The 24,010-nt window shown below is 42.2% G+C and overlaps 3 protein-coding genes across 3 annotated transcripts; all 3 read right to left on the reverse strand.

Annotated features, from left to right (window-relative positions):
- Nucleotides 1-317: 317 nt before the first annotated feature.
- On the reverse strand, nt 318-1,653 carry LOC114700336 (vomeronasal type-1 receptor 3-like). Its single transcript, XM_028879912.2, has one exon. It carries the CDS (start codon nt 1,329-1,331, stop codon nt 408-410), a length of 924 nt encoding a protein of 307 aa, XP_028735745.1. The 5' UTR covers nt 1,332-1,653; the 3' UTR covers nt 318-407.
- Nucleotides 1,654-10,069: 8,416 nt separating this feature from the next.
- On the reverse strand, nt 10,070-11,014 carry LOC114700303 (vomeronasal type-1 receptor 4-like). Its single transcript, XM_028879890.1, has one exon. The coding sequence runs from the start codon at nt 11,012-11,014 to the stop codon at nt 10,070-10,072; it is 945 nt and encodes a 314-aa protein (XP_028735723.1).
- A 10,115-nt stretch (nt 11,015-21,129) lies between these two features.
- On the reverse strand, nt 21,130-22,032 carry LOC114702062 (putative vomeronasal receptor-like protein 4). Its single transcript, XM_028882334.1, has one exon. The coding sequence runs from the start codon at nt 22,030-22,032 to the stop codon at nt 21,130-21,132; it is 903 nt and encodes a 300-aa protein (XP_028738167.1).
- Between the last annotated feature and the right edge of the window lie 1,978 nt (nt 22,033-24,010).

A 24,010-nucleotide genomic window follows, 5' to 3' on the forward strand; every position in this document is an offset into this window, starting at 1 on the left:
CACTCTGAATGACCTCCATCTATCTGTGCAGAGTTCACACTGAATGACCTCCATCTATCTATGCAGAGTTCACACTGAATGACCTCCATCTATCTGTGCAGAGTTCACACTGAATGACCTCCATCTATCTATGCAGAGTTCACACCGAATGACCTCCATCTATCTGTGCAGAGTTCACACTGAATGTTGAAGGATGATGTGAGAGTAAATGAAAAGATACCTGGGTCCCTCTCTCTTTGATCTGACCCTCGTATCAGACATAGGCTGCTCACCCCCAGTTGTACTGTGTGAGACTGTCTTTACCTGCTTAAGCTTTTCTTACTTGATTAAAAAACATACACAAGGCATAGAAAATACTAAGAGCCGTTTCAAATCTCCTTTTCTGAAGCAACATGGCTCCTCCAATCTTACTGATCATGCCAACATTCAGCCAGGTGTCCTTCCCTGTGAATCAGAATAAACGGGCTGAGAACTGCATAACCAAGGGTCAGAAATTCTTGAAAATGCATTGTGAAGGAGTCATTCTTCAAAGAGAATGATAAATACAAAGAGACAGCACAATCTGCCCAATAGAAGGGAAGAAAACAGAGCATTAGAAGGAGGACACTCTGGGCAGCTCTCAGCTCAGGGGGAGTTCTGTAGAGAAGCCTGGCCTTCTGAAGGTAGAGGACATGCTGGTGGTGCTTGTGGAGAAGAGATACCATGTAGCCACTGGCCCCTCCCATGGCTCCCTGAAACACTGCATCTCTCAGGACCATAAGAAGGAGAAACATGCTGTTTATTTTCTGACTTTCTTTTTTGAAAAAACAGTATAAACTATTGTTACTCAGTTGTAATGTATTTGTGACTCTGTTTCTGATGGAGTGGAGGAGGTTCATGCTGATCAAGGAATTGAGAATCCAAAAGAAGATCAGGGAGAGAAGCATATACCATGTGGACCTCAGTCTGAGCCTCCCCCACCAGGAGTCTCTGGGGCTCATGATGATGGCCTGGACCACCGTGAGGAGACTGCTGGTGCAGATGGAGAGGCCTCGGGCCATCCTTTCTAGATAAACAATAATGTGACAGCCCACATCACCTAGGAAGTGTCTCAGACCTAAAGCTGCAATTGTCGTTGGTATGCTCTTGGAGAAAAGCATTATAATATTTGTAAAGGCCAAGTGCATGAGAATAAGGTGTATAGATTTCTTTCCAGAACCCACAAAAGCACCTATGTGATTCACAAAGACAGAAATATTCACCATAGTGCCAAGTCCAGTTATAAGAAGGAATATTGTTATTTCACTAATATTCAAAACCATTTCTAACTTTGTAGGAAGAAAATTTTGCATCTTCCAAGTAGAGTCTGAGGAAATGATATGTATCTATAAAATATATTTAATGTCATAATATCTTTCTGGTATATAAAAGACAGCCCTGATGTGTAATGGAATATATTTTCTATCTAAATTATTCTACTTTTTTCTTGTTAGTCTTTGTGGGACATCTTATACCTTAAGTGGAATCTAAGGGAGAAGATAAAAATATTTGAAATCAAAAATCAGATTTATATTAGCAAATAGACTTCCATATTAGCAAAATTAAATTACATGTTCAGATGTTTACATATTCCATGTATTTTGAACCCCAGCGTGTGTTGAAATAAACTCAAATGTTCACCAACCTGAATGTCTCCTTGTGTTTTCTATTTCATTTTGTTACCTCTGCTTTGAGTCTGTTTCCAACCTGGACACTCCCTTAAACTCCTCTCCTGCACAGCTAATCAACAGACACTTCTTTTAAAAACTGTGTCAACCCTGGTCATTCACTTCTGTAATCCCAGCTCTTGAAGAAGGGTGAGGCAGGATTACTGTGGATTCCCTGCAATCACATAGAGAGTTTCAGGTCAGCCACAGTCACATAACAAGACCTTGTCTGAACCCCCACTCTAAGAAAACCCTAGAGCAGCCCCAAAAGCAAAAGAAAAATCAATATGAAGCAAAATAACCCTATCTTACTGCATCAACATTACCATCTTTCAGAGTGGGAGACCTTTCTTCTTCTGTAATTCCTTTTGTTTTGTTACTATATGGCTTTTCTTTTAAAATGAATATAGAAAAGATCTGTGCTGTGGGATGGTCTTCCTTTATGCCGTGACTATGTGTTGTTATCATTGTTTAATAGTAAGCTTCTCTATGGCAAAACAGCTAGGAGGCAGGTGGTAAACCCAAGCAGAGATACATGGAGAAGAATGCCAGGGCTGGAGGAGATGCTGAAAGCTGCCCAGGGAAGTTGGGAAGCCAGATGCGATGTAACAAATGTAAAGTCTTGAGACATGTGGTAACACAGAGATGAACAGAAATGGGTTAATTTCAGATATAAGAGCTAGCTAGTAAGCTGAGCCATAGACCAAACAGTCTGTAATTGATATGTAAGCGTCTGAGTAATTATTTTATAAGTGGCTGTGGGACTGCGGGTGGAGATATCTGTCCAGACCATGGGCCTGGGTGGCACAAACTTCCCCCTACAGACCTGTTTTATGTCCTGTCTCCAGTTACTGTATCTTTGATTCATATATCTTTATACTCCATAGATGTGTGCCTCTATGCCTGTCTTTTATCTTTTATCTCCAAGATCCCTGGCAGCAAGAACTGTGTGAATATTGGCTTGTTCCCAAGTCTGGGATGATGCATCCTCATTAGTAGAAACACTCACAAAGTACTGTCTTTCAGCCTCAGTTTCCTTGACTGCAAGATGAGAGATTATGATCTGTAGCCATTCATTAAATAAAGAATGCTGGGGTTTGAAATTCTCAGCCCATAGTGCAATAAAGCGCCAGGCATATCAGCAAGAACAGCTGTAACTAGTATATTTAAATAAGAGGTGATTAAGACTTTAGTCAGACATCGAGAATCTTAAAACAAATTTCAAACAAATCCCAATACCCTCATGTCATTAACAAATACATTTATGATTTTATGATTTTGGTCTAGTGTTTCCCATCTTCCCAGGATTCCTACCTTAATGTTAGTGAGGACCCAAAGCTCCAAATCAGATTTGGGGTAAGCTTTGAGACACCTATTACAATACTTCCAGCAGTTTTTGACCAACAATTTGAACAGTAGCAGGGACAATAGGGAATTACCTCCCTAACAGCTTTTGAATTATTGTTGGAAACTACTTAAAAGGGTATGCTGTACATTGAGTTAGGTAACAACTCAGGCAGGCAACTGTGCCCATTTCAGACACAGTTTTCTCAACTAACAATGGCAACAGTGCTTGATGCTTCAGAAAACTAAGTCTAATTTACAATGGGTCATATTAACTTGTAGCCCGGCCAAGATAAAGAATAATTATAATTTTCAATACAAATTGTTAGTAGTTTTCTCCATCATATTGGTATATAATGAAGTTGACTCAGAGGTACAGTATGTTATTTATAAGATTAGGGGAGACTTTGAGGATGAGTGCAGAAAAACATTTAAGATAAATACACATACACAGAGAGAGAGAAAGACAGGGGGACAGAGCGGGACCATTTGTAGAATTAAGATCTTAATGGGTTAAGACAAAGTTTGTTCACATGTAAGAGACAAATATGCCATGAAGACATTGTGTGGAAACTGATAATGGTGCAGTCATGGTACAGGTGAAGGCCGAGCTTTCAGAAGAGAAGGGTTTCTGGTTTGTTTCCCCCTAGAAACTGGAGATGTTCATGTATCATTCTTATTCTCTCCAAAAGGAAAGATGCAACACATGGAAAGACCCTCCCTGAGCTCCCCAAAGTGGCTGGCTCCTAAGCATGGAAGCCTGGCACTTAACCATCTTTCCAGCCTGTGGTACATACCTGTGGAGATCAGGTTTGCCCAGCCCTGTGCCTCACCATCAAAGTAAAAGGAGCTGATGTGCTTCAGAGGGAAATTTTGCAGCCCCAGGGAGGAACATCAAAGAGTGGTCAGGTGTGATTACTGCAGGGCCGAGGTGGAAGACAGACTCTGGGTGAGTCCTCTGGCCAGGTGAGCTTTCCAGGGATGTGTTTGAACCTTCTGGATACAGTCTTGTTTTCAACAACCTGTCACTGGGCTTCAGTTTTCATAGTTCTCAGAATGTAGGGGAGAAAGAAGTTCTCTGCAGAATCTCGTCCCTGGGGCACATCTCTCTCTCCCTCCACAATTACTACATAGTTTTCTTCTAGAAGCTCTTTCAGACTTAATTGGAATTTAATTACCGTATGCAACAAACTATAGAAGTGATCCCTGGAAGTACAGTCTGGAGTTGAATTACTTTAATGGACATGCAGTGAGGAAGTGAACAGCAGCTAGGTTCTGAGTCTCGCTGCCTATGTCTCCAGTCTGTGTCTCTTCGCTGTCACAAAGTTTTGAAGCTGGGAATTAGAAAGGACTTGCTTTACAGGTACAGAAAAAGCAATGTCCTATTCTTTCCTTGACCTGTTCCACACGTGAGAGTATGGCAAATGTCAACCACCTCTGGAGATTCCACTTTCTCAGTGGAAAAAGTCTCAGATACGTAGTTGGGAGCAAGAGGCTCTCCTTACTGTAGGCATGTTGATGGTTCAAGGTCTTCCATGAGTGACTGTTTCCTTCTTTGTCCATCAAACAGCAACTGGGACCCTGAAACCCACTGGAACTCCATGTGAAAGATTCGCCCTGTCCCGGAGCGCAGTTTAGAGCTTTATTGATTTAGGAAAATGGCAGTAGTAGGTTTCTCCTCTACAGTCTGTGACCTTTCCACCCATGGGGTCTTAGCTAGCTTTACAGATAGGGCCAAGCATGAGTTTTCTCCTATTGAGCATCCATTAAATCCATTTAGACAGCTGTTAGTTATCCCCCCAGATGCTGTTGGTTATCCCCCAGATGCTGTTAGTTATCCCCAAGATGCTGTTGGTTATCCCCTAGATGCTGTTAGTTATCCCCAAGATGCTGTTGGTGATCCCCAGATGCAGTTAGTTATCCCCAAGATGCTGCTAGTTATCCCCCAGATGCTGTTGGTTATCTCCCAGATGCTGTTGGTTATCCCCCAGATGCTGTTGGTTATCCCCCAGATGCTGTTAGTTATCCCCAAGATGCTGTTGGTTATCCACAAGATGCTGTTAGTTATCCCCCAGATGCTGTTAGTTATCCCCCAGATGCTGTTGGTTATCCCCCAGATGCTGTTGGTTATCCCCCAGATGCTGTTGGTGATCCCCAAGATGCTGTTGGTTACCCAATATATATGTGCCTCTGTTGAGCCATTAGACATACCTTGCCAGGTCACCCATTGTGGTTTGCAGGCTTTACCGCTGAATACTACTACTGTTCGCTTTTCTCCCTCAGCGTGTGTACATCATCTTATAACACTATTAAGAGGTAGCTCTCAGGAAGGAGGCTTCCAGGTCAATTACCAGGTTGATTCCCCCAAGTTCTTTTATGTGAATTTGTGATATCCTCAGTAATAGAGTCTTGCCCTCAATTTCTGGGAGGTAACCAAGTACCTGGAAATTTCTCTGGTCCTGCCTCGCCCAGCAGTCCAGACAAAGCTCTCCCACCTGCAGTCCCACAGCCGCTTATAAAATAAATACTCAGAGGCAGATATATATATCGAGACAGGGTTTCTCTGTGTAGCTTTGGCACCTTTCCTGGAACTCACTCTGTAGCCCAGGCTGGCCTCAAACTAACAGAGATCTGCCTACCTCTGCCTGCTGAGTGCTGGGATCAAAGTGTGTCAAAGGCTTATATTATTTACAAACCGTATGGCCGATGGCTTTGGTTTCTTGCTAGCTAGCTCTTTCATCTTAAATTAACCCATTCCTATTAATCTACATGTTGCCACGTGGCTGTGGCGTCACTGGTCTGCTGGCATCTCGTTACTCCTGTGGAGGAGCTGTCGTCTCTCTTGACTCCACCCTTCTCTCTGTATCTCTGCTTGGATTTCCCACGAGCCACACATATTCACAGCATATAGAAATACATCCCACTGAAAAGCAAGGATGATGGCTATAAACTATATTGTTTTGGGGGTCTTTGGATATCCTTGACCAATAACTCAAAGAGCAGTATCCCTTGCTAAGCACTAGGGTTCTTTGTCCATTGCTTCTGGGAGGATTATTATCCTCTGTGTGGGGTAGCTCTATTTAAACTGTGTGTGTGTGTGTGTGTGTGTGTGTGTGTGTGTGCGCGCGCGTGCGCGCGCAGTATGTGTATATTTAAGTATATATATATATATACACACACACACGTATATATACACACAGAGATAAATAATATATATCTTAATGTAAGCTTATGAAGTTTCCTATAGTGTTATTTATCTTACTCCTTTTTTACCCCTTTGTATTACTTTCTATCATCCTCCCCTTATGTTTCTTTTTCAGACAAAAATTTATTTTTCAAATGATCATTATGAATTTATCCAGTGACAGTTGAAAACTTCCTAGATAATTCTGTATTTTACCTTAACTAACCCATTGTTCACTTGGTATTTAGCAGATTTCTTCATAAGCCTTCTGGTTCCAATGATCACCTAATCAATATGGAATCCTTTAAAGATCAACATTAGAAGGTTGTAAATGTTTGAAGCCGGGGGAGGAAGATTCAGAGAGATTCAGAGTCAAAAGTTCAGGACCTGATTACACACACATTAGTTAGCACTGTGAGAAGAGACGATCTTGTAAACATGTTGATCGTTTATTTTTCACAGTTCACAATGTGCTTGTGTATGTGGGGACACATGTATACACAGGTGTCAGAACATCACTTTATACACTATATAGTCTTAGTGATGCACAACCTTGCACTGTGACTGTGAGAAATCATTTAATAGAATGGACAGGCCCCAGCATTCTGATGAGCTCTGTGCTGGGGCTCACCAGTTGACATGGAATCTCTAGTCAAACTGTGATGATCTGATTCCAAGGGGCTAGGGAACAAGTGATGAGACGCAATCACCATAGGGAAGGTTGCTACAGTCATGGAAATAACAGTGATCAGAACAGTTCAATCAATGCAGAGAAACCTCTTGTGCTGATCGGCTGATCATGGTATCTGATAACTGTAATATTCAAGTGGCCTAGAACTCCACCAGGATTCTATATGCTATATACAAGGGGGAAATCACCAGATCTGGATTCATCTCACTTGAAACACTAGAACTGTTCATCAGTGAGTTCCCAGATATGAGTCAATGTTCAGTCTCAAAGCTCCTGCAAAGAGGGCGGAGCCAGATTCCCATTCGTAGATGCCACCACAAATATGTGCTGTCAGTCAATGTCCCTTCTGGTCAAATAAACTGCACTCATTTACTAGGATACTTTGTGGTGAGAAATGAACTTACTTACACCTTTCAGGTTTGATAGGACACTAGTCTAAACTGACATATTTTAAAATTTTATTATTTTTTTTATTTTACATTTATGAGTATTTGCTTGCATGAGTATCTGTACTACATGCATGCAACGTCTGTGGAAGTTTGAAGTGAGCATCAGGGCCCCTGGGAATGGAGTTAGAGATGGTTCGAGCTATCCTATGGGTGCTGGGCATTGAAATGGGGTCCTGTAGAAGAGCATTCAGTTCTCTTAACCTCTGAGACATCTCTCCAGGCCCCCACACTAGTTTTTAGAGGTGTAAAATGTCACTGTGCCCCACCAATCTGAGTAGAGGTTCCATAAGGAAAGGTGATCAACGCAAATTCTGTATAACATTCACTGTGCCCTGTGAAAACTCCAGTGTCATTTGAGAATCCAGGTTTCTTCATAAGAAGTGTCTTGTTTCTCTCAGGTTAATTTATTGATTTAATATTTAGCAATTTATGATGTGCCTGGGTGTGAACTTACTCACTTACTGCTGAAGCCTTGCATGCTCTCTCTCTCTCTCTCTCTCTCTCTCTCTCTCTCTCTCTCTCTTTCTCTCTCTCTCTCTCTGCACATGTAAATATGGAGGTTGATATCTGGTGTCATCTTCCATGGTAACCCCCCCCTGCACTATCATTATTTTTTGATTCATGTGTGTGTGTGTGTGTGTGTGTGTGTGTGTGTGTGTGTGTGTGTGCATGTGATGCACATGGAGGTCAGAGGGGAAGTTATGGGAGTCAGTTCTGTCCTTGCACTATGTGCGTCCCAAGGACCGAACTTGTTTCATCAGGCTTAGTGACAAGTTCCCTTACCTGGTGAGCTCTCTCATCTGCCCTCTACATCTTATCTTTTAAGACAGGGTCTGCCTCAGAGCTTACAGATTGGATAGACTGGCTGCCAGTGAGCTGCCTGGATCTGTCTTTCTCCACCTTTCTGTCCTAGAGTTACACAGGCCACTGCACATGGCTTATTTTATTACATGGATCATAGGGATCTGAACTCAGGGTCTCATAATGCACAGCCAGCACATTACTGATAGAGTCATCTTCCCAGCTTGGCCTCCACCTCCTTCTCCTCTTCCTCCTTTATCCTCACCCTCCCTGTCACTCCTTTCTTAACCCCTTCAGTCCTGAGATTGCAGGCATGCACACCACACTGGGCAAAACGCCTTGGTCTGAAGGAACCAGAGTTCACACAAGCACTTTCTAAATCAGTCTTTGAGCGCTGACTCAAAGGAAGTGATGTAAGATCCTGGGGATGGGGTGACACACAGTGTGCCACATCTGAACACCAGAGAAGGTTGCTGAGCATTAAGAGCAGACAGCAGATGCAGGACCATTGACACAGCGCGAGAGAGGACAGACTGGAATTGGAGCTGCGTTCACTCTTCTCTTCATAGATTGTGTTGCCAGTAAAATAAAAATATAAAAACAAATCCTGCAGTGATGATTGCCTACAAAACCTTTCATAATGTTGGAACAAATGATAACTGAAGAAAATATTTGAAATCTAAGATATTTTTACATTCACACTGCAAGGTAATATTTATACTAGAAAGCCAAGCTACTTAAGGAACTATAGCATAAAATTATAACAGAAATTGCTAACATTTTTTGGTGCAACCAAACACAAAATAAATATGTATTCACCATTGTAAAGTAGAACCATGATGTACCCAGATGTTCACAGGGGTTCTCGCCGTAGGTGATAGAAATGGTATTTTCAAATAGGGTACAAATCTGTCTCTAACAATTCTAGAGTTTTATGTTCAAAGATAATATAATAAGTTAACTATCAGTAAGTATTTTTCATAATGGGTTCATCCAATATCTGATAACTAGACCCATATTCTCTACCCAGTATCTTATTGTGTGGCTGTAATTGCAGAAATTGTCAGAATCAGATTCTTATGCAGTTCTTTCATGATAGTGAATAGTGTTGTGGAGAGTCAGGGTGCAACAAAGGGCAGCTAGCAACAAGTCCTGTCTGCTTGCAAACACATTTATTTATCAATATTGAAAAATGAATTCACATTTTTATGAATAAAGCAATTATAGAGGGATATAGAATGGTACTTTACTGTGCATACATTACCTGGTTACACAGTCTATAATCTATGTTACTGCAGACTCTCTTCATGCATCAATTAAGTGTTTCCATGCATTTCAGTTCTGTGATTGGTGTCAATGGATTCTATTGACTGAAATTTCATAGTACATGTCATTCCAGATAAAGGTGTCTTGATTCTTCAGCATTTCTTTACAATTCCATAAGATCCTTTCTGTGGCTGGATAATTAACGTGCTTTCAAGCAGTTCAAAATGGGCTTTTTGTGGTTAAATTATTGTTTTTAGGAAACAACAATTCCATAATGTAAAACATTTTCCCCCAGTGAAATTCTCAAAGAACAAATCTACCTGTGGCTATAGATCTTAGATAAGAAATTCCTGGCTAAAAGAGAGAAAGATGAGTTCTTTTGATAAAATTTACCCAATTTGTCCTCACACATCCCACTCCTGGACTCACAGTGCTGAGAAAATCATTTTCATAATCTGCTGTTAAAGGCACTTCTCCAGGGTGCGTAGCTGGAGAAAATATCCATATCATTGTGCTTTGCTTAGAATTCTCTCAAGTCAAGGCTGTGAGTCACTAGGATTACTGTCTAAGAATAAAAACATCTTTAAAGTGCTTTGGTTGAATTTGTCTTACCCACAATATTAGAGAACTGAGATTTCTTTTATGCTTATTAAACAGATAAACGAGAGGGACATTTCCTCAATTTCTTACACTGAGCATGCCAACATTCAGCCGGAAGTCCATCCCTGTGAATCAGCACAAGGGGGCTGAAGACTGCATAACCATGGACCAGAAATTTTTGAATAATCAGTATCTCAGAATCGTTTTGAGATAAGTCTGAAGAGAGACTTAAAAATAGAGATAAAGCACAGTCAGTCCAATAGAAAAAAACAAAACAGAGCATCAGAAGGAGGACACTCTGGGCAGCTCTCAGCTCAGGGGGAGTTCTGTAGAGAAGCTTGGCCTTCTGAAGGTAGAGGACATGCTGGTGGTGCTTGTGGAGAAGAGATACCATGTAGCCACTGGCCCCTCCCATGGCTCCCTGAAATACTGCATCTCTCAGGACCATGAGAGGGAGAACAAGCCACTTTGTTTTCTGACTTTCCAGCGAAAAATAACAATAGTTGTCCCCATTTTCAAGCTGTGACATATTCAGGTTTATACTTGTGATGGAGTGGATTAGGTTCACACTTATTAAAGCATTGAGTATCCAAAAGAATGAAAAGAATGGAAGGATGTGCCATGCAGACTTTGGTCTGAGCCTCCTCCACCCAGATGCTCTGGGACTGATGATGATGGCCTGGACCACAGTGAGGAGACTGCTGGTGCAGATGGAGACACCTCGGGCCACCCTTGACAGGTAAACGATGATCTTACAGCCTATGTCATCTAGGAAGTTTCTCAAACCAAAAGCTGCTATTGTCTTTGGCAATCCTTTAGCAAGAAGGATTATGGTGTTTGCAAAAGCCAAGTGGATGAGAATAAGGTGTATGGGTTTCTTCTCAGGGCCTCTCCACCAACTGAACATATAATTCACAGAAACAGAAATGTTTCCCAGAGTGCCAAGCACAGTCATGAAGAAGAAAACTATTTCATTAACAATCTTCAAAACCATTTCTTCCTTCTTAGGTAGAAAAACTTGTTTCCACGCTGTAAACACTTTTCAAAAAAGCATCAGTAATGCTAGACATGGATCTGAAAAACACATTTTGCACAATGGCATTTTCTAGTGTGCAAGAGGTAGCAATGGAAACATGTAATGTTTCAGATTAGATCCTTGAAATGCCTCCTTTTACCCACTGTGGACTCTGGGATATTGTGTGTTCTTTGACAGATGAGTTTGGTAACTGCTATTCAAAATCTAAAGTTTCAAAGGAGATTTTGATTTTTGAGCTGTGCACTAGCAAAGTTGACTTGGTTGTGTGTGTGTGTGTGTGTGTGTGTCTGTCTGTCTGTCTGTCTGTCTGTCTGTCTATGTGCATGGATTATCCTAGTTAACTCTCAACATAGCTGAATTGAACTCCAAGTTTATCTAACCAACATTTCTTCCTCTGTTTCTCATTCCATTTCATCATTTTCCCCCACCCGACTCCCAAAGCCTGAGGCTCATACTGAATCTGTGTGCCTTCCCCACATCACCTCCCAGACACTGGAATTCCTGCTGGGTCACCACCTGTAACTTATCTCAGATTTGGTACCTCACCCTCCACACTGTCTCCTCCTTTGTTGGTATTCCTTTCTTGTCTGCATCTGGATTAGGAGACCTATTCCCAGGTCTGCATTTGGCTTCAAAGCTTTATAATTTGGATTTCTCCATTTAAATTTTTTGACATTAACTATTCTGTGATTTCACTCCATATAAATGATTATGCTTTAAAAAGAACAATCCTCAGTGAAAAGTCATATTGAATAATCTTTTCAGATAGGGTCCAACAATTAAAGCTGAATCATCAAAAGACATCCTGAAAAAGAGTCCTGGGTTAAAAAGTCATGTTACTACCCCGTTGTAATTAGGAAGAGCATCAAGAGGAATCTTGGGACATTTCCTAGGAGAGTGGGTAGCAGAGGGCTGTGATCTCGGTGGATATCTTCAGGGAATCTGTGACCCCCAATGAGCAACCTAAGGGCATCTAAAAGAGTTTGGAATATCTCTGGACCAGGAGATGATGATGACGTGGATGGGAGAAGGAGATTAATGAAGTATTATGTGATGCTATGAAATGAGTGCAGTTCATGACTTATGACTCCTCAGTATTTTCTACACACAGTACCGTAGGTTGGGGCATACTGTGTGAGCAGGGATTCCCATCTAAGAGTTCACGGTGTCATTTGCCTCTGTGGGGCCTTGTGAGCAGCAGTTTGTCAGTTTGCTTCTCAGCTGCTTCTCCTGATTCTTCTCCATCCTGTTTATCAGGCAGGCTGCTTACTCTGCATCTGTGTGAGCTGATTCCAGAACCTTAGATCTCAGCAGGATGTTATTCTTCATGTTCAGGAACTCCGTTCTCATTTCTTAGGGACTTATGGTAAGCTTTGGGCACCTTCTAGAATGAGAGGAAACTCGATATTTCAGTGGCTCCATGGGTTTGTGTGTTCTGAGTACTTGGAATGCCTCGGTTCCCTATGCTCCCTCCTGTTACACTCACAGGATTGCTTTAAATGTCTGCGTCTTGATGATATCACCTGTGACCTGCATGAACATAGCCTTGTGGGTTCATGTAGTCTAATGACTCTAGTAATGTCAATTATGACCTTTCAACTACTCCTCTAACAAAGGGGTAATTATCTCCTGTGCTATTGCATGCTAGAACTCAGGATATCATCCTATATGTCTGTAAATAATGAAACATGCTGCAGACATTAATAGCAGGCACATCAGCATCACTACATTCATTACTACATTTGGAATATTCATTATTTACCTAGAGATTGGAATCTGTAGAAATCCCTGCAATCCTTTCACCTGTAGTCCCGATGGAAAATATTGAATGTTTTCCACTTGTTCACAGACTAAGGATTCTACTTTCTAACTCTTTTCTTTTCTCCAAGGGACTAGGGATTCTACTTTCTAACACTCTTTTCTTTTTCTACAAACTTTAAAGCTCTGTGTCTTGTTTGAAGCCAGCTTCTGGGATATCTCAAAAGTGATTTATCTTTTCATATGAAGAATCACAGGGAAATAGAGCCAGCTTATCTCTTAGATTATCATGTGAAATGTTTTAGGAGACATGATTTGTATCTAAAGAGACAAAGAATACCACATCCTGTATAACTCCAGAACCTTGAGGTGCATTGGTAATTTCTTCCATGCAAATAAATATAAGATTATTGCTCCTTTTCCTTCGCACTGGGATAAAATTATGGCGAGCTGTTTCAGGATGTATCCTTCACAGCCTGGATCCTTTACGGCAGGGATTCTCAAGATGGTAACGGCAGCTGCTGCTCTAGTGGTTTATACTTCTCCCCATCTTCCAGCACACAATGATTAAAATTGACTTACAAGTGTGTACGATATCATGATACAGAATCAAGAAACTTTAACCAAATCCTTCCAGTTTATCTTCAGTGTGTTTAGGACCTACCAACACTTTGTAAAAGAAAACATTTGCCAATATTTGAAATATGGAAATGCACCAAAATTGAAAAGTACAAATTTTATAGGCACCAATGGTAATAACATGTTAGAATCATTATGCTAGTAAATCTGGAGACTGAAAAACAACATTTTGTTTGGCTTTCTTTCTTTTTTTTGAAACAAGGTCTTCTTATGTAACAGGCTGGTCCTCAGCATGTAATCTTTCTAATTCATTACCCTAGTACTGATATAGTAGGAGTGTTCTATTCTGCCTGTCTCAGTATTTATTTTGTTTTGTTTTAGTTCATTTTTTATCAATTTATATGTATGGGTGTTTTGTCTGCATATATGTATACGCAACATGCATGCCTGGTGCCTGTGGAGGCCAGAGGAAGACATCAGATCTCCCAGAACTATAGATTCAGATGATTGTGAGATATGGTGTGAGTGCTGAGACAAACCCAGGTTCTGTGGGAGAGCAGCAAGTGCTTTTAACCACAGAGTCATCTTTCCAGTCCCTGTCTCAATATTTTGATACACTCTTGAAATTTTTATACATCCTATAGCTTCATTTTTAAAAAAAGGCAAGGAGGGAGGTAACCATAGGCAAAGACCCAGCCAGAGCTCTGTCATGATCCTCCAGCCTGAGGATGGATAGAGATGCCTCAGCATTTCTGTTCCTTTTCTGTATCTCCAGGAACTAGTCTTCTTTGATCTTTCTGGAGTCAGGGACCAGCCTCCTCAGGGCCAGAAGGAGAGCAGAGGTCCTGAGGATCACAGAGCCTCTCAACTACTCCCTGGCTTAGTCAAAGGGAGAGACTTCTGCTTTAGTGAAACCCTCCCTGGCACAGCTGAGGGATTGAAGATCTTACCTCCATGAACTCACCTGGACCTCTGTGGCGCAGTCTCTGGAGCAGCTCTGGGAAGTGATACTTGCCAGGTCCTATTTGTACTGTCAGGATTTGTGGGGCTCTTGGCTGCCATCAGGTAGTACAGACTTCAAGTTTCATGTTGTCACAGTGTCGGGGGGAAGGAAGGCCTCTGCAGGGCCCCAGTCCCTGAAGTACAGCTTCCCCCTCTCTCCACAATTACCACATCTGTTTTCCTCAGAAGTTATTCCAAGTTTAATTAGGATTTAATGACTTTAAGAGGAAGGATGTGAGATGAGAAAATGAACAACTAACTGAGTTTTTTGTACCAAGCTCCTCACATCTACAGACTGTTTTTCACCTTCCCAAAGAGACAAGCTATGATCTGACAGGGGACTGGCTTCTAACACTTAGACTAAGTCACCTGCTTCTCTTTTTTAAATCCCTCCTTAGACAGAATTAGAATAAATGATGCTCAGCATTGGAGATTCTGCTTATTGAGCAAGTTCCAAACATGGGCCAGGATGAGTTTAGGGTCCCTTGTTCTCCCTGTGCCCGTTGGTAGTTAAGGTATTCGCTGTAATTGACTGTTTCATTCCTGCACTTTAAATATCATATGAGACTTAAAATATAAAGTCCAACCTTCCCCAACCATGACCTTATTCCAAAAACAATGTTAACTTGTTATAAAACTTCAAGGACACTTCTAAAACTCATGTGTGTCCAAGAGTGGTCCTTCTGTGTACTTTGCATTGTAGTGCCCAGGAGCCCTTCCTATCCCAAATGCAAAATGATGTAAATAAATGTGGGTGTAGGCTGACTGTAGAAATGATGGCATCATCGTCTTGTTCTTGAGGAGAAAGCACCACTGGGTTTCCTTGGGAGATGAGTTTGAGGTCACTCGTCTCTCTTTGTGCATTGTGTGGTGGTGTCTCTACACATGTGGGTGAAGCTGACATCTAATAGAAATCAGAAATGCTTCTGCTGTAAATGAAATGACAGCTTTTGAGGAAACCAGGATTTCCACCCTCTCTATTGAATGGGGAAATTCAGGTGCACAGAAACTCAGTTGTACATTACATATGTCAGGGTGGACAGAAGTTGAAAAATAAAATAATTATTTCTGTTCCAACAAGGAGCACTTTCTTCTGTTCTCTCTGTTAATTTGTGTAGAAAATTTCTTAGTATCTTTTTTACCTTTGAAGTATAAAGAAAAATAAAGCAATTTAAAGCTTGTAGTAGTTTGACTGATTTATTCAATAAAAGGCAAGAAAATATCAGAAAGAGAGACCTACCTTCATGTTGCTTCCATCTAGAACAAGTTCTGTAGAAAAAAAATTAGTCACCTATAGGCAGAGGACATTCTGGTCGTATTCTAGGAGCAGAAATACTCTGTAGCCAGTGGGCCAGCCATGATGCCATGCAATAGGCCATCTCTCAGAATTATTATAATGAAAAAATCCATTTTATTTTGCAGCTTTCTGACAGGAAGAAAATAATAATCATTACCACTTTTATTAATCTCATACTACTTGTTTATTTTCTTTTCACATTTAAGGTCCTGTCTTGACAGAGCATCCATTTCTTCTAAACAGACTATTAGCAACTCTCTATAATTTTGAGCCTCTTTTTCTTTCTTACTTACTTACTTAAGTGTTTGTCAATTTCTGCATCAGCAGACATGGAGAGTGGTCAACAAAGAAAAAGTCATGTGCTCAGGAATAATTCTATAGTCATGGTGTTTCTTTGTCTAGTTTTGTTATGAAAAACACATGAGGCATGCTAACTTCATAAAGAATAGTTTATTTATTTTGAGTTCAATGACATGGTTCTCACCATTATCTCTCTAACAACTTAAATAAATGCATTGGTCTGGATGACATGAAGCTCATGAACATTCTGAACTGAGAAATAGATGTTTGAACATCAGTCATCTAGAAGGCATAAGAGACTCCAGACTGACCCACAAATGGTTCCACAGAATGAAGGATAGAGTCCTTTGTCAAATATCTGCATGATGGCATTCACCATGACTGCCTCTTCCACTCCAGAAACTTTCCGTAATATAAAGCCTTTGCTGCAGATATGTACTGATTCCTGTTGTTGTCTTCAGAAAGGTGTTACCTGGATCAAGGTTTTCCTTTTGAAAAGTGGAAATGGTTCCGAGACTCGTCAGTGAAGCAGTTGTCTTTTCCTAATGACACTTGGCATGGTGGGGAGTGTTTGTGTATTGTGGATTACAGATCCATACGGGATCTCCAGGAAGGAATGTATACACAGTATCTCAAGAATGTGACTTTGGCAGCTGAAAGCCTGAGACCTGATGCCTGAAGTGTCTTCAGCAGTGAGGCACTCGCTCCTGGGTCTCCTCTGCCTTGGTGTCCATGCCATCCCAGGAACACACTGCGCTGGGCACTGGGAGAGGCCTGAGCCACTGCTGCGGTCTGTCTGATAGGGGGGATGTCTGTTGGGCAACTCGGCTTGGTGACATCACTGTCCATGTCTATCATCCTGGGGAGGAGCTGTCTTCAGAGAGGTCTTGGAGCCACACATCACACCCTTACCTCTCTTCTTCTTGTTTTCCTCTTTCCCTTTTGGCTCCATACAAAGGACCTACTTGAAGACTCACATATGCTTGTCACCCGTGGTCACCTGCTGGTTCCCGTTGTGCACCTTTCTGGTGGCTGTCATAGCTTTCTTGACATCATCGTCTCTGGCCAAGATCCAGGTCTGGATTGAAACCAACTACCTGACCAATGTGTGTGGGGTGGTGGGCTGGGAAACACACCTGATGGGCCTGTGTGTGCTCCGGGGCCATGGCCCTTCTATGTTACCACACTACGAGGTCTTCAGTGTGTCTGCATTTATCTTAGTTCATTTATTCTTACTTTTTTTTTTTTTTGCGATTTTCAAGCAAGTAATGGCAAAGCACCACCATCTGAAATTATTATACAGCAGGGAGTTCGCTTCTTTCACTGGTGTCCTCCACATTGTCCCGCAAGATGATCCCATATAGAGGATATTTCCTTGTAACAGGGTGGCGTTTAATATTAACAAACCCTACCTGGAGAGCTTGCTCAATGGTCAAAGTGCTTGGCTTCCAAGTGTGAGTTCTAATTCATTTAAATGCCTGGTGGGGCGGCAGCCTGCCTGTAATTCCAGTCTCAGAAGCCAGGGACAGACTAGACCCAGAGGAAGCTGGGTAGTGAGATTAATTATTTTGGTGAGCTCTGTGCTTGCCTCAAAGACCCTGACTCAGTAAAATGGAAAATGGAGGATGATTCCTGACACCAACCTCAGCCTCATGCATACAGGTGAGCACAAATGTGCATGTGTACAACTTCACACACACCTGTGCCCATCCACTTGTAAGCATGGACACACATTCCAAACATGCACAAACTCACACATGAAAAATGGAAACTGCAAAGAATTTCACAAGGCCACTGCTTCTTTAAGGAAATTAGGAAACAAACTGACAAAGCAAATGGCCTTCTTTTGGTTTGGCCTAACCAGGTACCTGTAGCTGGAGGGCCCATGGTGTATATAAATGATCCATGAAGGCAGCAAGGGCTAGACTTTTTCTATCTGAGGGGAAAAATAAGGAAACACACAGGCTTTCTGATGGTAACTTTCTTTTACTTCATCTTGAAAAAAATCCTCTCTGAAAAATCTCTCTCTCTCTCTCTCTCTCTTGCCTACTCATGTTCTTTCCTCAACTCCTTCTATATACCCACCCAACACACAGACACACGCACAGACACACACACACACACACCCACACACTCACTCACTCCTCCTTCTCATAGTCAAATTCTGGACAATTATATGTTACATTTTCAGGGGCCGACCCATTATCATGATAGGTCACATAGTTTTTCTCAGGGCAGAAGGTCATGCTGACCGGCCAATGAGTAACACTTGGCCAACCAGGTGACCTGAGTGGTTAGCGTTCCCAGACAGAGAATGACACGGAAATTCAGGACTTAACAATAAGAGTACTTGCCTCAACCTTGAGTGGTTGGGTACCTGCGGAAAGAGAATTACTGCATAGTGTTATAGCTACCAAAGGTGCTTCAGTTCTGACCTCGATTTAGTGATAAACACGTGGAACGTAGGTTTGTGAATTCTCTGCAGGGGCAATTAGTCTGTTTTGAATTTGTTCTGAAATCTAAAATTAACTGTCTTTGTGACTGAGAATTCTGTTGCTTTTTCCTGTGTCAGTTAAAAAAAACTATCCTAATATTATTTCTAATCATCAGAATTATGCAACTTATACAAAAGTCTTCCTCCTGACCATCCAAAGTTATAGTGTGTGCCCAAAGATGGAATATTTTCTTGAGATAAACACACAAGCAGTAGGGAAACAGCCAAATGGTAATTCCTTGGGTATGTCAATATTCTGAAGTTCAGAGGAGGGGACGCGTTTCTCTCTAAAGTATGAGATCTCCTTACAACGCTTCCCCTGTTGTTCTCATGCTCATGGCTCCTGGGAGAGCCTGTGACAAGGAGGAAGTGCTGGGTAAGTTCCTTTACATGATGACTACTGAAGCTAACTGGGGGCACAAACGTGGGCAACCATTAGCTGTTCTTTATCTAAAGAGACCTCCTGCAGAGCAGGGGGCTACTGTTTCCACTGTAATGGACGCTGGGAATTCGCTAGGAGAATTTTCAAGGGTTTTCACTATACCCACCAAATAACAGTCCAGAGTAAGTGGGTAAGTGATTTCAGCTTTTCCAAGGGAATCATCACACACTGTGTATCAAAGGTACATTTCTTGAAGGTTAGTTATATATCATCTTTACTTTTAAAGATGTAAGAGAAAATGTAGACAATATACAGATCTGGATAGAAACGCTAGGTTAGGAACAGATCTGTCATTCTGTTCACACTGTCCACTCATAAGAAAGACTCACACAAACTGTAAATAAAATTGCTGTAGAGAAACAGTCCTCCTCCCTAGCCATGCATCTACTTCATAATACTCTGAAAGTGGCTTTTAACTAGTTAGACCTTAGTAAAACCCTAGTTTATCTTAAAAAGAGCAGTATTTTACAGACCCACGGCCTGGGCTTTGTCTTGCTGTGCTCTGGAGTTTCAACTTTTGGGCCAGGGAGAGACCAGGAGGACTGAGCTTCCTTCCTGCCAGGTGCTTGTTTGATACTGAGCTGCAGAGGGCTGGTTTGGCTCCACTTCTTCGGGAACTGTGGAGGTGTTTCCGTTTCTCTTCCTGCAGGAACTGCAGTGAGCTGATGGACAGCTTTGGCGACCAGCCTCGCTGCCCTCTGGGCGGTGAACACAGGGCACTGATCAAAGCTTCCAGGGGAAGTCCACAGCACAGGATTCTGGAGGGCACAGGGTCGGGGTGCTTTCTGGACCCTCCACTTCCTCTTTGGCCAGAGGCTGTGGAGTTCTCACAGCCACCAGTGTCCTTTTGCTTGGCAAGGCTGTGCCTCCTGACCTCCACCAAGCAGATCTCCAGCGTGTCCTCAGTTCCCTGGTCTCCTAGTCCACAGCTCAGCAGTGTGTGTTCCTCTGCGCCTGTGCAGCATAGGGCGCAAAGGAGGCTGGGATTCCAGACAAAGTGGTTTAGCCAACCCCAGACGTGCAGTTTAAATCATTGTGAGTGACAGGGTGCGAGAGGTGGAAACCCCAGTGTTACTAACAATCTGTTAGTGAGACATTTACACATCAGTGTGCCAGTGAGGCTCTGGCCTGGAGCGTGGTCTATGGACCCGAGATGGCATCGTTTGAGGGAAGCCGGTGGCCAAGCCTCCCGTGGTGATTATTTAAGAACTAATATGATGAGAATTGTCCCGCGTTGACATCACGAGTTTCCTAACCATTCTGGAACCTGACAAGGTCAAACAACTGGTGAGCAAACCTGCTGGACTGTGATGACATCTCCTGTCTCCCTGTCCTCCTCACTGCTGTACAAACTACCCCAGAAAAGGTCCCCTCCTCCTGGGCTCCTACACTGTCTTGCTCTCTTCCTCTCCTTTGAAGGGGAAAACTGTTGATTTCTGACAGTGTCGCCTCCAGCATTTTCCCCAATGCTAATGAGAAGCTACAAGTCACACGATAGGAAGGGTTAATGGAAAGATAGTAACAATCTACTTTCCACCTGCCTAGAAACCCTAAACTCCTCTTAAGTGGCTTAGTACTAGTTGTCTTAGTTAGGGTTTCTATTGCTGTGAAGAGACACCATGACCAGGGCAACTCTTATAAAGGAAAACATTTAATTGGGGTGGCTTACAGTTTCAAAGGTTTAGTCCATTATCATCATGGTGGGAATTGGTGGTGCTCAGGCAGACATGGTGCTGGAGAAAGAGCTGAGAGTTCTGTATCTTTATCCACAGGCAGTAGAAAATAGAACGAGTCTGTGTCCACACTCTGTGTAGCTTGAGCATAGGAGGCCTTAAGCCTGGCCCCACAGTGACACACTTCCTCTAAGGCCACACCTCCTAATAGTGCCACTCCCTATGAGCTTATGAAAGCCAATTACATTCAAACTACCATAGTAGTCTTATTTTTAAAAGTAAATTATTATAATGCTTAACTGATTTAATGTTTGGATATGTTAGCATACCAAGGCAAATTGTGGTATGATGGCAAGTGCTTGTAATGCCCAGGAAGGTGCTAGGTCAGGGCCTGGGCTATAAAGATGCTTCCAGGACAGCTTACAATACATAGCAAAGCTACGTGCTCACCATGTGCCCTCCAAAATTAAGGCAAATAAATAACACTGTGTATCTTGAGCTCATAGGGAAATGTAATCCTAGTGTTTCTCAGTGTGAACACAAGGCTTTAGCAACAGGAACAGCTCTGCTCATCAGGACAAAGGGGCTGAGAACAGCATAACCAAGTACTGGACATGTTTTAATATTTAGTATGATGGAGTCATGAGTCACCATGGAACCTGTGTAAAAGGAGAAAATGAAGTCTGCCCAATAAAAGACAAGGAAACAGGCCATGAGAATGAGAATGCTCTGTGCAGCTTTGATCTCTGGACTGAAACTATTTACAGGCCTGCAGCTGTGGAGGTAGAGGACTTGCTTGTGATGTTTATACAGATAAAAAGAAATGTGTCCACTGCTCCAGCCCATGAGACTCTGAAAGATGAGGTCACGAACAGCCATGAGTGAGAGGAAAAGCCACTTGACTGTGTCCCTGGATAGAAGCATATAGCAATATCCAATATACCCTGCAACTCCAGATCTGTTCAAGCTGCCGCCTGCTGTCATATAGTACAACAAGTTGGAACTTGTGAGGGCATTAAAGATCCAAAAGAGTAAGACATAGGTAAGAATTTGCCATGAGGTCTGTGGTTTGAGCTTCCTCCAAATGGTGGTCCCGGGACTGATGGTGAGAGCCTGGACCACGCTGAGGAGACAGGTGGTGCAGATGGAGAGGCCCCGGGCCGTCCTTGCCAGATAAACCACAGCTTTACAGCCAATATCTCCGAGGAAGTTTCTGAAATAAAACACTGTGGCTAAGTCTCTGACCCCTGTGGTGCAAATAATGATCATATTAGAAAATGCCAAGTGGATGAGAATGAGGTCCACAGGCTTTTTCTCAGTGCCCAAGGCAGACGTGTACACCTGTCTCACAAACATTAGGATATTTCCCACAATTCCAGGACCAATAAGACAAAGGAAGATTATTGTCTGGATAATGTTACTCCACTTCATCTTCTGACTTCATGCACAGCGCTAGGGAAAATCATGTGAGAAACATGTCAGATCTTCTCTGCTTATTCCAACAAAAAGAATGGTTTCAAGTATGTAAGCACATACTGTTCTTTTCTTAATGATGCCTGGTCATATTCTTTGTCTTTTGTTTTCTTTTGTTTGTTTATTTGTTTTTGGTTTGTATTTTTTCCATTCCCATGGAAACGATATAGCTACAATAAGGGTATAAATCCTACCTTTCATGATGATCCTCGTTCCCTCAAGTTCATGTGTCCATGCTTTTCCTAGAACAAAGCTAAAAGCATGGCATCACTTTGTCAGTTCTCCAAACAACACAGTCCTGATTATTAGCCTGACAGGCCTCTTCCTTTTCCCTCCTCACACCCAGTGTGACCTTAGGCTCCTGGACTGTGTTGGCACCTCCTCATGGTCCTCTTCACTGTACATATGCAACTATTACTCAAGTGGTTGTGGAACTAATAAAGAGCTTGACCCTCCTCCAGAAAACTGTTCTTGAACAAATGAACTCGCGTCTCAGGGGAGATTGTATGGCATACTCCACTTCTCATATCCCTTTCCATAAGTGGCACAGGAGTGAATGTTTTGTGGGATGTAGAGGACAGGAGTCCTGTCCTCTGTCATCAAGGTGGGAGTAAGTCTGATGGAATTTGTGTTCCCAGCTTTTTAGGTACGACAAACCTGGAAGGTAATTTCCTTTTCCTCCCACCTACCTTGTTTTTGCTCTCTCTTTCTACTGAGACTTCCTCTAAAAGAAAACACCACGCAAACATTTCCTAGCTCAGGCACTGGCTATATGGACTCTACCCCAAGAGGCATGCAGCTGATTATATGCTTTAAGGTGTGTTGAGACGAACAATTTCTCAGTTAGAAATGCCACAACCAATGAACTACATCTCTCTAATATCCCATGCAAATGTGTAAACTGTTTATGAATCCTTTTCATATTTCTCCTTATATATTCAAGTCAAAATATTCTTTTAGGAGCTGGGGATACAGCGTAGTCTGTAAAAGGCATGCTGTCCAAATATGAGGACCCAAGTCTGATCCCTAGCAACCAAATAAAAACTGGCCAAAGAAGTGCAGATTTGAAGCCCCAGTGCTGGTGGGAAGGGGTTTGATATGGAGAGAGACATGTCCTTGGAGTTCCCTGCTCAGCTAGCCTAGCAGAATCAGGGAGCTCTATGTTCAGAGAGACCTGACTGAAAACTGATGGTGGAAAGCTATTGAAGCAGACCCCAATGCTGATCTCTGGCCTCTGCTTGCACACACACTTGTGCAAGATTAACTGCACACACATACCCCCCTCCCCTCAAAAAACACCTACACATAACACACAATGCTGTTGGAACAGACAAATATGCTATCTGCTTCACCTCTTAGAAAACATTCAGAATGCAATTCAACCTTAATTGTCTTTGTCATTCAATACTTAGCATCCTTTCCTTATCACAATTATTCCTGAATTCCCTTCACCCCCTCAAATGTAGCACTGGTGCTTTCCTAGCCACAGTTCTGTGCATAATATACCCTGGTTGATCTTTGTCAGGGCATCATGCTTCACAGCGACCTACTCTCCATCTATCCATATCAGCTCTGAGTTTCACCTCCTGTGCTTTCCCTGAATTCTCCAGGCTGTCTTCCCTGTGGATCTGCTGCCTTCCTACCCTGGATAGTAAGCATGCCTCATAGACACTGCTTTGGTTTGGAGAATCTGCTAATGCATACTCAAAACTAGTTTATGAACAAGTTATTAAATGAGGCACTTCTTTTTAAAACTGCACAGTAAACACAGAGGAAAGCTGGCAGCCCACGTGTAGAAGCACTCAAATTGGTCTCTTTCTTATGATATTTAAAAACTGAATGGCCTGAAGAAGTCAACTTAGTTTGGGTGACACATTTGGTACACGAATTTGCAAGCTTCCATCAATTTAGTGAAAGATATGAATTATCCTTTAAG

Source organism: Peromyscus leucopus, chromosome 5 (genome assembly GCF_004664715.2).
Source record: "Peromyscus leucopus breed LL Stock chromosome 5, UCI_PerLeu_2.1, whole genome shotgun sequence".
In the NCBI taxonomy this organism is placed as follows: domain Eukaryota; kingdom Metazoa; phylum Chordata; class Mammalia; order Rodentia; family Cricetidae; genus Peromyscus; species Peromyscus leucopus.